Consider the following 13,866-nt stretch of genomic DNA (forward strand, 5'->3'; position numbering starts at 1 on the left):
ATCGAATAATATAAAAAAATTATAATACAATGTTTTTTATTAAATCAGCATAAATTTAATCCAGTAAAATTTATATTTATACATAATAGTATCATTATTTATGAATACTTATAATACACTATTGTTTTTTACATCACAATAATATGACATGTCATGCATATTTCTAGGCTTAAATTGTATTATGCAAAAGTATAGTTTCTTTAGATTATTAAGGGAAATGTGAAATGTTTTCATGCACTGAAAAAAAAACGATTTTTCAAACATCTTTTCTTTATAAATTGCTAGAAAGTTTCAGAAATAATTACAAAGAAATGGAAAGGAATGAAATGATGACACAGAAAGGCTGAAATAGCATTTTCACAGCATGTTACCTGTGTTTTGTGTAAGCAAACATTAGAAGTGATCAGATGCAATGTGCTTTGCATGAAAGCATCTGTTCAGTGCATGAATGTAAATGTAGATTGTTAAAGCTTCTGCTGCTGAACGCATGTTAAAGCCGAGTTCATCCCAGAGGGGTGTATTTGTCCTCATGGATGCTAACAGACACGTGATCAAAGCCTTCTTCCTCCCAATAATTTATGCCTTGCAACAGATGGCTTGTCAATATCAATATATTAATTTAAAAGCAGCGGCACGATCAGGACAGCCCTGTGTTAGAGTCCTGGGGTGGAAAGATGAGAACAAGGGCAAAGAAAAAAATCTCCTGCAGATCAAATTAAAATGTAAAGCTGTCCGGGGAGAAATCACAGTACAACAGTAAACATCCATCGTCAATAATTCTGCCTGGTTTTACAGCAACAATCTGGAACGAGAAACAGCAGGTTAGGAAAGTTGCAATCCCATTCCCTTTTTACACCATGAGATTTATAATATCCTATAAAACAAACCTATACCATGAGCTCCGGGATCGTATTCTTCTGTGCACCAGAGCGGCATTTATTTGATCAAAAATACAGTAAAAACTGTGAAATATTATTACAATTCAAAACAGCTGTTTACTAGGAAAATGTTTGTTGAAATGTAATTTATTTCTGCGATGCTCCGCTGTATTTTCAGCATCATTCAGGCTGACTCGTTATGGAGCACATAAGTGTTATTTAAGAAGATACCTGAACTCTCTTGACCTCTAAGCTTCTTCCTTTGACGCCAATGAAACGTTTCCGACGCGTGACTCTTCATAAACGGTGTCATGTTACGTAACATCTCTGCTGGAGAATTTAACACAAACGGTTGACCTTTGACCTTTTCTGAACCCTTCTGAAGGAGGGTGAAAGTGAACCGGTTCAGCCATTGATTTAGTTAAGGGTCTCTTTAGATTTTTATTGAGTCGATCATCTTTTGGTCTCTGTTAATGCTTTAATGTCTGTTTGTGGAAGAGAAAAGCAGGACAGGAGAATATAAATATATATATATATATATATTCATGACAACAATGAAACCTTCGGCAGATGCTAAATCATTAGCAAACATGTATTATTGTTCTGCATTTCAGTAAATGTTTCTGGTTACTCAAGTGCCTTTATAGATCTGATTATGGTGATCAGAGCAATAGCACATGAGAGGTCACCTCTGCTGACCTTTGACCTCTGACTTATGGCAACGAGGTGCACTAAAAGTGTGCTCAGTCAAATTTGACCCGACATACATACGGCCACACTGAATCCACCTGCAAAAAACACACATAAACACTTTATTTTATATAGGTTGTTATGTTATTAACTAAAATAATGTTAACTGATATAAAGTAAAATATATTAAATGTTTTTTTATATATAAAATATATATATATATATTTGATGTACTAAAAAAACAAAGAGCACAACTGAAATGAAAATGTATATAAAAATATATAGATATTAAAAAAATAAAACTAACAAAAAAAATAAAAAAATAAAAAATAATAAAAAATACAAATAAAATTAAAAAATGTTTCAACATATCAATAAAATCAATAATAATATCTCAATGACACTAAAACCATACAAATTTTTTTGGAAAAATAATATTTAAAATAAATAAACATGAACTAAAATAGAATATATAAACTGCCAAGGCAACATTTCTCCTTTTAATTTTATTTAACTTAATGCAAAAAAAAACTAAAACTAAAATTAAAATAAAAACTAATGAAGTCTATACTGACTAACTTTAGCTAAAAAAATTAAATAAAATAACCAATTCAACACATTAAAAAACTCTATACGAGTATCTCACTGACTCTTTTTCCTTTCTTTCCTTTTCTCTAAAGAGTCATTTTGGTTTGTTTTTAAAGTGCATCTATTTAACACTTTCACAACATTCATGCTCCAGTTGAGAGAGACCAACAACAATATGCAATTTCCATTAGACTGGAGGTCCATATTAAGGTAACCTGACCTTTAAAGGTCTTCATTGTGTATTTGAGACAAGATTTAGAGGCTTCCACACATCTCATCCTGGAGAGGACCGCTCTCAAATAGTGAAAACACAGCACACAGGCCTAATAATAGAGCACATTTTTACCACCTAAGTCAAGGATATGGATCAATACTAATAACAATGCCTTTTGCAGCGTTCAGGGGCTGTGAACACACACACACACTTCTGTAAGGCTCTCCAATCAGCTTCCCAACTCTCATCCACGGTGTGTTTTTATAAAGCCTGATTGCACTCATTGCATTGGCGCTGCAAGCCGTGATGAAACACTATGAAGACTTTAATCCACTTCAGTGCAGAAAACACCTGCAAACAACAAATGCATGCAACTGACAGTCATTTATGAGGATAAAAGCAATGTTGCATTCATAAGAATGAGTTGAATGAATAGTATTTTTTTATTTTTTAATGTGGGCTTTACTTAGAAATATTGTTTGGTTCCTGGAATAAAAGCAACATTTTAGGGTGAAATAAAATGGTATTTTATTTGTAATAGGAAAAAACTTATTAGTAGACTTCAGCTTTCGACTTAAGAAGTAACAATCAACATAACGCCCTAGCAACTATATATCAACCAATCAGAATACCCTAGCAACCAGGGCTATTATAGTTAACCAAAGTAAGTTAAAACTTGAAATACAATAAACATGAACTGAAATAAAATACTTTTAAAAAACAATAATAATTGTATTTAGATGCCAAGGCAATATTACTCATATTCATTTAGTTTATCTCGATGTACTAAAATAACTAAAACTAAAAGATTAAAATAATAAATAATAATAAATAAACAAATAACTATGTTGATTTTTTTTATTAAAACACAGAAGAAATTACTAAAACTTCAACTAAAATTAAAATAAAAATGGAAAATATAAACATTAATTCAAAATGATAATAAAACCTATAATAGTATTTGGAAATATAATAAACAGCATAGAAACTACTCATAATACCCAAGCAACCAGAGGTTATTAACTAAAACTAAAACCATTAAAGAGTTGGTTTCTTAAAAATATATTAAAATAAAATATATTTTTCAATTCTTATATTTGTTACACTTGATGCACTAAAATTACCAAAACTTAAATAAAAAATAAAAATAAAATGAATAAAAAAACGAAAAATAAACAAAGAACTACATAGACACATTTAGAATAATAATAATAATAAAATTAACAAAAATAGAGCTTTAACTGAAATGAAAATGTAAAATATAAAAACTATAATACACATAGAACATATAGAAATATACAGCACTGTCTTGTCTTGTTGCATTAACATAGAAAAACAGTGCATGCTGACACAGACGAATTTCATGCATTCAGGTTTTTGGCCCCATTTGCCTTCCATATTTGTCATCCGCCCTATTGCTTTATTTATGTATTTATTTTGAGAGTGAAGCATGTTGGTGGAAACATTCTCTAACTGTATGTAAACCAGCTTGTGTCTCTCCACGGCTGGATTCAGCTGGAAATCCAAGTGTTTTCGTGTTCCTTCCAATTCCAAGGATTATTTGTCATCTCCAGAGTAAAGGATTTTTAAAAGTCAACCTGCAGCCCTTCTCTCTCTCTCTCTCTCTCTCTCTCTCTCTCTCTCAATCCCCCTGACGCTCTGAAGCTCCGATCGATGCAGTATTGATCAACTCTCTCTATCGCTGGCCAACCAGACTAATCACCCAAACACAAGCTCAACACTCTCACATACTGTAAACCTGAACAACACACACACACACACTCAGCGTCACACACACTTCATCACGAATGCAGGCGTTTTGTTCTTCATTACATGCTCGGTGTGTGTGATCTGAAGTCTTGTGGACATTTGATGTTATGTTTCAGATTTAATAGAAATGCATCCACTGTGCTGTTTCAAACTTGATCTGCTTACTGTGAAGCAGAATCTAGATTTAATCTCAGAATAAATGACATGCTTTCCTCACACTCTGTCTGTCTCCAGCGTTTTCCATCCTCCTTTGTTCCCTCGCAAAATCAATATTCCTGTGGAAGGGAAAAAATGAGGCTGCCATATTTCTCCTCTGGTTATGATCGGAGGTTTGAAAGGATCCAGGTGCAGATGAGAACTAGGGCACAGATCCAGTTTAACGTACTGAATTTATATGATTTAAACACAGAATTCATCAAATCATTGCTCATATTTGTGGTGCTGATTTCCCTCTAATTAATGATGTCACTTCCTGTAGGATGGACAGAGATAGCAAGGACATCTATAATAATTCAACAATAATAAAAAAAAAAAGGAAGACGTTTTCAGTTGTTAAAAACACACTCAAAGCAGAGAAATATAAAAAAAATTCACCAACATTCACGAAACCAATCCAAAACAAACTAAACAAATACATAAATACATTTAATTTAAAATATGCAAAAAAAATAATAATAATAATAATAATAATAATAATAACTCAGAAAATATTCAAAAAATAAAATACGTTTTTCTAATATGGAAAGCAATTAACAGCTTTTTAAATTTATTTAATATATATGGATACATATTTAATATATTTAGATAGTTGCATGCATTACCATGTTCTCATTATGTTTAATATATTGTGTCGTGTCCAGCTATATGTTTAGATCACAAGGGTTTTTTCACACTTCAAATGGAAGGTCAAGTCAAGAGCATTGCATTGTGGGATACGGTGCCAAAGCCATGTGCACAGCAAATTTTGTACTAAATGTATTCCATGCATACAGTTACTTCACTTAGAAATACTAGGATGTTAATATGGTAGTGGGTTTACTGTAGTAATTTATAGATTTACCGTAACTACCGAACTCTTGACAGATGCATTCATTCTGATGGACCCCTCTGGTGTCACTCTCCTCTGTTCTCTGCTCCCATTGGCCAGCGGTGTCTGATGAGAGCCTCTCATTGGTCCACATTCACAGTTTATCAGCTGATAGTAAATGATCAATTAATCCCTGCAGTAAACAGACTCTGATTAGTTACACTCTGTCCACACCAGATAAGAGCAGGAACATCCAACTAAAACATTTTAGAAGCAAAACACTCCACGAGCAACGTATATATGACATTTTGAGAACATTATTGTAACTTTGAACGAACATTCTATTAACATCATGCTTTAAAAATGTTACGGGAACATTCCATTTTTCTCACATAGAATGTGTCTAATGTAACATTATTACACATCATCATGAACTCTCGCACATTCTCAGAAAATAACTTCCTTGTGTGTAGCAAAATAAGGTAGTGCATTGCATTGTGGGATACGGTGTTTCACACATTGTTGCACTGGTGCATTACATCACAAAACCTGCATGTGCAGAAAGATGCTGCTCTGTGTGAAACTAGGCCAGAGTTTCTGACTTCATTGTGTTTCCATAGAGATCCCAGATATTTTTGTCCTAATAAATTCCCTCTCTCCTCTGTCGATGATCGAAACGCATCTCCTCTGCTGGAGGAAGAGAAAAACAGAGAGTTAGGCATTCAGCGCTACTGTAGAGTCCAGCACAGAATAGAGATGAGACAGAGCTGACTGCACGAGGAGATCAATATCTGTTCTTAATATGCTCTGCACAGACATAACACAACATGTGTGTGTGTGTGTGTGTGTACATGTGTGTTTTCCTGCAGACGAGTGTTTATGTGCATGGGGACATGAGTGATCAAATTCATGATTCATGATGGACAGGATAAAGAATGTATTATGGATCATGAATTAAATCCACCATCATGCAATTATTGTGTTATATTTTACTTTAATTTCTATGCATGTCTGTACTTTCTTTAGTCTTTCTGCAACTTGCATCACTGGAAACCACCTTTATATTACTGTGAATATGTTTAAATGAAAACTCTGTGAGGTGTGTATGTGTGTGGAAATATACAGCACAGAAAAGCATGAATATGAATGTTTAATTAGTATATGCATAATAATAAAGTGTGAATCTACCCGCCTTGTTTATAACACGGGAGTGGGCGCTAAACAAATATTGTTTTAATTCATCATCATAATCATAAACATTATAGTAAGTCGCACAAATGCATTTACAGTTTACTGCACCATGTTACTCTTCTAGTTAGTGAATACTAGTATATGCATTCAAATATAGCTTTGTTTTATATCTCTTTGCAAAAAAAAAAAAGGCAAATTGTACCACTTTCTCTCCCCCTCTGTGTAGAATTGATCGACTATTCCTTCTCAATCCATCTCTCTGTCTGTTTCTTAGCAACCGGTGCTCCAATGAATTTAAGCCCTGAGATGTTTAATTATTGCATTTATTTATATATTTTTACAAAATATGTTTTGTGCATGTGCGAGAGTTTAATGATTATAAAAGGAGCATGCTCGGACTGCTAAAGAGCGTCTTTAGGTGCCGTTCAGGGCAAAAGTCATCGATCAACATACATATTTCATAATCTGCAGAGGAAAAGCTGTAAGGTCAATCGGATGTCATTCTTCATCAGCACCTGTTCGCCAAATGTCACACTATTAAAGAGCATCGAATATGTCTCAACTGTACGCAGCGTTCGCATTGCAGCACGTGACAATAACAAAAAGCACTGATTTATTTAGGATCCGTTTGATTTCTGTAGAGTGTGTGTGTGTGTGTGTGTGTGTATACACATATATCCAGCCCATAAACATTCAAATGCAGAGAAAGCTACACTTTCTGTCTCTACTGCGTGCAAATAATAATGTCTGCTCTTATACACTTATAATGAAGTATTTTTGATGCATGTCATATTTATGCATTTATCCTCTGCGCCTGTGAGAGTTAAAGGCATTTGTATCATCGATTGCTGCACAGTCATTTCTGAATTATGAATTCATCCAGATGCAGAATCTTCTTTATAGGCCTGAAGCCACGTGATGCTGTTTTCATTACGGAGATGTTTTTATTTTTAATTTTTTATTTGTATATATATTAGCCGTTTACCACACAAATTAAGCACAGAATAGAGTGAAAAACGTGCATTTTTATTAATATATATATATATTTTTTGCAGGCCTTGGCATAAAATAAAATAGGTAACATCCCCAAATGTTGGGAACACGGGTAAAAGTAAACAAGCAAATAAAACGTGTTTAAATACAAACCTAATATTTTGTACATAAAAAGTAGCACATGGGATATTTTGTATTTTTACATATTAATAATAGTTATTAAATATTACCAAATCCTATCTGCTAATACTAAAACTAACTGCTAATTCAGATTTCTCTTTGAGAGTAGCAATAGCGATTTTAGTTCAATTAAAATGGTTCAAGATGTCTTTTTAATGAAATAAACTTTTCACGAGCATATTTCAACTATTTTTTATAGCCTACATATTTAATTTTACAATAAAATAGCCTAATCTAAATCTTTCAATTTGTCTTCTCATTATATTTTTTTTTTTCGTTTTGCAAATTGTGTTTACATGCAATGATGAATTTAAAACCTCAATCTACAGACGGCGTTTGTTTCGATTAGCGTTCAAACATCAATGTTAATGAGTTACAGGAGAGTGATAAATGTCTTTCATCTTAATTCTGTGTTTCAGAGAGAAGCGGAAGTATCAGGCGCTCGTGCATGCCTCAGGATTCGTCTTATTTCGAGTTTAAAGAGGTTAATATGCTGCGTAAGAGCCTAAATCTGTGTGTTTCCATTGACCTAAAGGCTATTGATTTCCGATGGCATCGATACAGGAGGTCTTTCCTCAACATCTCTGAAGATCTGAAAAACACAGACATCTGCTGAACCTGAAGCGACGCTCGTGAGGTTTAATGCGAGCACATGAAAGATAAAAAAAAAACGATATTAAATTAGATAGTCCGAAATACTAACTTTACTATGTTGATCATTTGAAAGGAAATGTGAATTAATTCAACAAATCTTGTGATAAACAGCAGCCATTGAACAGACACAAATATTAGGCTATTTCCCCGTAATATTTTAAGGCTCTAATTTAATATCTTTCACGTGTTCAAACTCACAATATTTTAGTTCAATGTCAAAAACTTTTTTATAGGCTAGATTTTTAAAACATCTTTATTAAAAAAATTTTTTTTAATTAAATAATAATTTTTAACCTAAATCTTCGCTCAATTAGGCTATTTATTAAAAATGATAAAACAAATATTTTAGCACTGTTATTTTGTAATTATATATTTTATAATAATAATAATAATGTTCAATAATTTATTATATATATATATATATATATATATACATACAATTAAAACACTCAAATTAAAAATATATTTTTTAGAGATAACACGTGAAAGACAAAACAAAGCCCGTAAAAATCACAACGATTGTAAAAGATTGTTCTCTGACTTTCTCTGGTTGTCCACCTCAGGCCTGATCAATATCAACAGTGAACGGCATAAACTGTCTTTTATCTTATAAAAATAGACCAAGTTCCCATCAAATTTGCAGCGCAAAGATTAAAAAAACATAAAAAAAAATAATAATAATAATAAAAAAGATGCATGAAACTCGGAACCAACATAACCTAACCATAACATAAACCTTTTATCATTTTTTTTTTAAACTGAAACGTTTTATTCTTATTTAATAAATCAATCAAGCATAAAAGTATACAATTAAAAATTTACAAAATAAAATGAGCAAAGAGTGGCAACGCAGTTTGAACGCGCATCTCTTTAAATTATAAACAGTAATTCAATTTTAAAAAATGGGTATTAATGATCAGTAATAAATTGTGAAAATCTGTAAAATGCAAATGAAAAAAAAAAATACAAATAACAGCCCAAACATGCTTTCCATTAGGCCTATATTTCTACAAAATAAAAAAACAAGGCTGAGACTCAGTTAACCGGCCTAAAGCAGCTTACAGAGTGATGCTGATGATTTGAAATAATTATGGTCATATCAAATACATCTTAAGTAAATAATAAACAAATAATAAACTCTAGAACTGATTGCCTTTTGATTTAAAAAGCAAATGCATTTAAATAGCTGCAAAGTTTGAAACGCTCGTGCACATAAAGACAACACATTTAAAGACCAGTCAAGTGTGCATTTGCACATGATTTATACATTTATGAATACAAAGAATTTGTAGACAATTGCAGTGCATAAAGTAAGCCTCACTCATAAAGACTCACACATCGGTGTCCGGTTAAAGTCTTAAGGCGCGCGCAGAGCCGGTGGGTGAATTAACGGCGAGCGCTCGCGCATCCATCACGCCGGTGCTCAGAAGCTCCAGAGCCGCTGCACCGCGCACAGTAACCGATTCACTGCTGGCTCGAGAAGCGTAATTTATTTCCGATAGAAGTGCTCATCAATAGAGGGACATTAAGGCGAGGAGACACAGAGCTCGTTTGGCTAACAGCTCTAAAGCGAGGCCATCACTTCTGCAGGCCTCTCGGAGATTCGCCTTTACACCGACTGCATGATGCTAAAGACACCCTAAACAGAACAGCACCAGTGAAAAGATTTATAATAACTGATAATGTAGCTATTCGGCAGATGCAACTTAATAAAAAATATAATATTTTCATGCAAGCTAAAAATGGATACATTCAAAAAATCTAACCATTTTACATTAATTAACCTCACTACATAAATTAGCATTTTTCTAAAACCTAGATTATGCTGAAATGAGTCGTTAAAATAAATTGCATAATTTTTACAGTATGATAGCTACATTAGAAAGCTTGCACTAGTGTTTTTCAAAGTAATTACAGATTCCTAAAATATCGAGATAAATAAAAATGTAACTAAATAACAATCGATTTGTGATCACATACAGACCGAGGTGCATTTTGAGTTTAGATTAAATAATATTATTACATGAACGCTACTTTTATGTGATAGTATTATTATTATTTTCATTGAATATGTAGTTTTAGGAAGTCGTTTGCGTTCATCCTTCTCTGCACCAAAACTTTCTGACCTATGCGGCCCCCCTCACCCCGGGTCAGAAAACATAATTAATCAGTGTCAGTCGATATATTGATCAGATTCATCAATGACCACCGAAAAGGCTTTTCGTGCCAGAGCTGAACAGTTACCCGACATGTGCATCACCAGTTAGAAACGAGAGCTTTTATAGATATATATAGAGTTTGCATGGGATTAGAAAACTAGTGACATTTAAAATAAAACGATATTTTGATCTATTATATTTTGTAGTCACAATAAAGTCTTTTCAATACAAGAATCAAGCATAAAATTGATTGCATTTTCAAAAATAATAAAACATTTCTTGTTAGAGAAGTAGACAATTATGCATGCATATTTAGAGTTATAAACATATGTGACTACAGGTAGCCTATTTGTTGTTGCATAAATATTATTTAATAAAAGAGGCCATTTGTTATGTTTTAATCTGGTCATCTGGTCATACTAAAATAATTAATATGCTACAAATATGGCTTATTAAATTTAGCCGTTTCTTTCTAGACTAGAGGAACGCGAATCCACGCATACATTGACAGTGGAACAGACGAGATTTCAGCACCGCGGTCAGCGCACGTCACGCGCGCGCACGCACACTCACAGATGCGCGCTCTCGTTCAAAGACAGACGCGCGTCCTGCCTCTCAGTAGAAGCTCTGCTGTGCAGCGAACGAGCCACACGCGCACCGAACGCTCCGCGCGCGAGACTGAACGGCGATTTAACCAGGACAAAAGCTTCGGCGCGTCATGTTGGACTGACCGGGGTTGAAATCGATGGATTGGTTTTGAAATCGTAAACAAGGTCTCTTTGTTCGGGTCTGAGAGCGCTCTTCCCGTTCAACGATGGAACTCACGATGGAAAACATTGGAAACATGCACGGCGTTGCGTCGCACTCGCAAGCGGGAGACTTGATGAATTCCTCGCACGGCAGACCGTCGTCGGCTTCCCACCGGAACTTGGTGTCCCACGGGCGCTCGGCGATGGTGTCCAGCATGGCTTCGATCCTGGAGGGCGCCGGTGAGTACCGGAGCGACCCCGCGCTGTCGGGCCACCTGCATCCGGCTATGACCATGTGCGAGTCGGGCATGAGTTTGTCCAATACGTACACCACCCTCACGCCGCTTCAGCACCTGCCACCGATCTCTACAGTCTCAGATAAGTTCCACCACGCGCATCCGCACACGCACCCGCATCACCACCACGCCGCGCACCAGCGCCTCGCCACCGGGAACGTCAGCGGGAGTTTCACCCTCATGCGCGATGACCGCGGCCTGGCGTCCATGGGCAACTTATACGGCCACTATCCCAAAGAGATGTCCGGCATGGGCCAGCCGTTATCCCCGCTCTCCAACGGCCTCGGTCCTCTGCACAACTCCCAACAAGCGCTGTCTGCCTACGGGCCCGGCGCGCACCTCCCCAACGACAAGATGCTCTCTCCAAGCGGCTTCGAGTCGCACGCGGCGATGCTTTCCCGGAGCGAGGAGCATCTCGCGCGGAGTTTAGGCGGACACGGGCACGGCATGATCTCTAATCTCAACGGGATGCACCCACACAGCCACCTGCACTCGCAGGGGAACGGATCCATGCTGGCGGACAGAGAGCGGCACGGCGGCGGCGGGAGCGCGCACAGCGGAGGCACGGGGCAGGTGGACGAGATCAACACCAAAGAGGTAGCGCAGAGGATCACGGCCGAGCTCAAGCGATACAGCATACCTCAAGCCATCTTCGCGCAGAGGATCTTGTGTCGGTCCCAGGGAACTCTCTCGGATCTCCTGCGCAACCCGAAGCCCTGGAGTAAACTCAAGTCCGGGCGCGAGACTTTCAGACGCATGTGGAAATGGTTACAGGAACCAGAGTTTCAGAGGATGTCCGCGCTACGGCTCGCAGGTAAGACATCACCACCTTCACGTGGCCAGGATGAATCCTTGAAAACCTGGCATAAAATACACATAAAGCTTCTCAAAGCGAACCCTTTTGAAACCTTTCACTGAACCATGCTTTTATCAATATTCATAGCAACCAATTTTGGTTCTTCTAACATCATTTCAGTGAGCAGTTTTTAAAAGAAACAGAATTTTCAAAAAGAGTGCATGACAAAAAATAAAAATAAAATAAAAAGATTCAACTAGGCTGAGGTTGTTAACTAATAAAAGCCTGGCCTAGAATAACAGCAGGTTTCTACCATTAATATTATTAATATTTAGCTTTTTTTTTGCAAAGCTAAAGTGTCTTTAGTTCAAATTCAGAACGTTTTGTTTTCCAAACAGGGTTTTAATGTATAATTTAGCACAAGAACTCATCTGGTGATATTTAGAACAGGTTTTGGAGTAAAAGTGACACAAATACTTATTCACATATTCACATCACATCTCTGTGAGGACAAATACAGACCGGGAGAACATTTTGGCATTATAAAAGAGCCGTTTCAGATGGCTCCTTAATTAAAAACTAAATTATATATAGTTAAATTGATGATCATACAGTAAGATTTCTTTGTGTTGGAATTTAAGGTTATTCACACATGCTTTTACGAGATGGAACCTAAAGATGGCATTTAAGAGTAAAAGCGTCTGATTTCAGTAGAAGCCTGCAGAGACCCATTTTTCTGAAGAAAGACGCTTTGGATTTAAAGAGTGTTCCGGACTGGATGAGCATCAAACATTACAGAACGATTAGCTGTCAGAGGCTGATGAGAGGATGGAGCGACCACAGATGGAGATCGCTGCTCGCGGGAATCCTCGCGTTGGTGTTTTTAGCTTGGTGTCTATTTGATACCCTCCGACTCTGCGCGCGCCCGCGTGCGTTAGGGAGCCTGACCTCCAGCTGATCGATAGCGCAGTTTCCCAGCGTCCTTTAGAAATGGAGAGCCGATCAATGCTCGATTCGGACCTGAGAGGCGGCTAAGCACGCGGACGTTTAATTTACCTCGCTTTGTTTCAACGCCCTGATTATGCGCCTGTTTCCGCGCGCGCGCGTGACTCGGTTGCATTGCGTCTGACGCACGCGTTGAGTTGGCAAATGGGCTCATTGATTAAAAAGACGCGTTAATTAATTAAAACGTTCCAGGTAAATTATAACGTGCAATTATATGGCCTACTGGAAATATAGAAAGTGGTAACATTAAGCAATACCTGATTTAAGCCATAAAAAAGTTATATTTGTATAAATTCATGAATATAGGCTATATTTTAAATAATTGTATTTTCACTTGAATAAGTCTATTTTAGGTCTAGATCTTCCTTTAAAACCTTATTTATAAACCTATATATAAAATACATTTTAACCTCTTTAACCTATATATTATAATATAAAATATGAAAAATGTTATATACTGTAGCTACAAATATTTTTAATATAATATTTGTATTTGACAACCCTATGACTGTAACAATATTCTGACCCTGCGATTTCTACAAGATCATGACAAAAATCAAAAGAAACTCTTTCATTACTATAAGAAAGAGCAAGTGTGTTGCAGTTAAAAGTGTGAAATCCTCCACCACATCTATTCATCATATTGATATTCCAGATTTATTAGTTTCCTAATCAA

General features: G+C 36.0%; 2 protein-coding genes across 3 annotated transcripts in view; one reads left to right on the forward strand and one right to left on the reverse strand.

The window, feature by feature from the left end:
- The window catches only part of LOC113112126 (ceramide synthase 2-like), a 371,308-nt gene that overhangs the window by 161,065 nt on the left and 196,377 nt on the right, over positions 1-13,866 (reverse strand). The window lies entirely within an intron of this gene.
- LOC113112119 (one cut domain family member 2-like) overlaps positions 10,988-13,866 on the forward strand; it is a 19,360-nt gene continuing 16,481 nt past the window's right edge. Inside the window, exon 1 of the mRNA XM_026277568.1 lies at positions 10,988-12,203. Within this exon, the coding sequence (XP_026133353.1) occupies positions 11,159-12,203 (1,045 nt within the window). The 5' untranslated portion in view covers positions 10,988-11,158. The remainder of the gene's footprint in view (positions 12,204-13,866) is intronic.

The sequence above is a fragment of the Carassius auratus genome, chromosome 2 (genome assembly GCF_003368295.1).
Source record: "Carassius auratus strain Wakin chromosome 2, ASM336829v1, whole genome shotgun sequence".
In the NCBI taxonomy this organism is placed as follows: domain Eukaryota; kingdom Metazoa; phylum Chordata; class Actinopteri; order Cypriniformes; family Cyprinidae; genus Carassius; species Carassius auratus.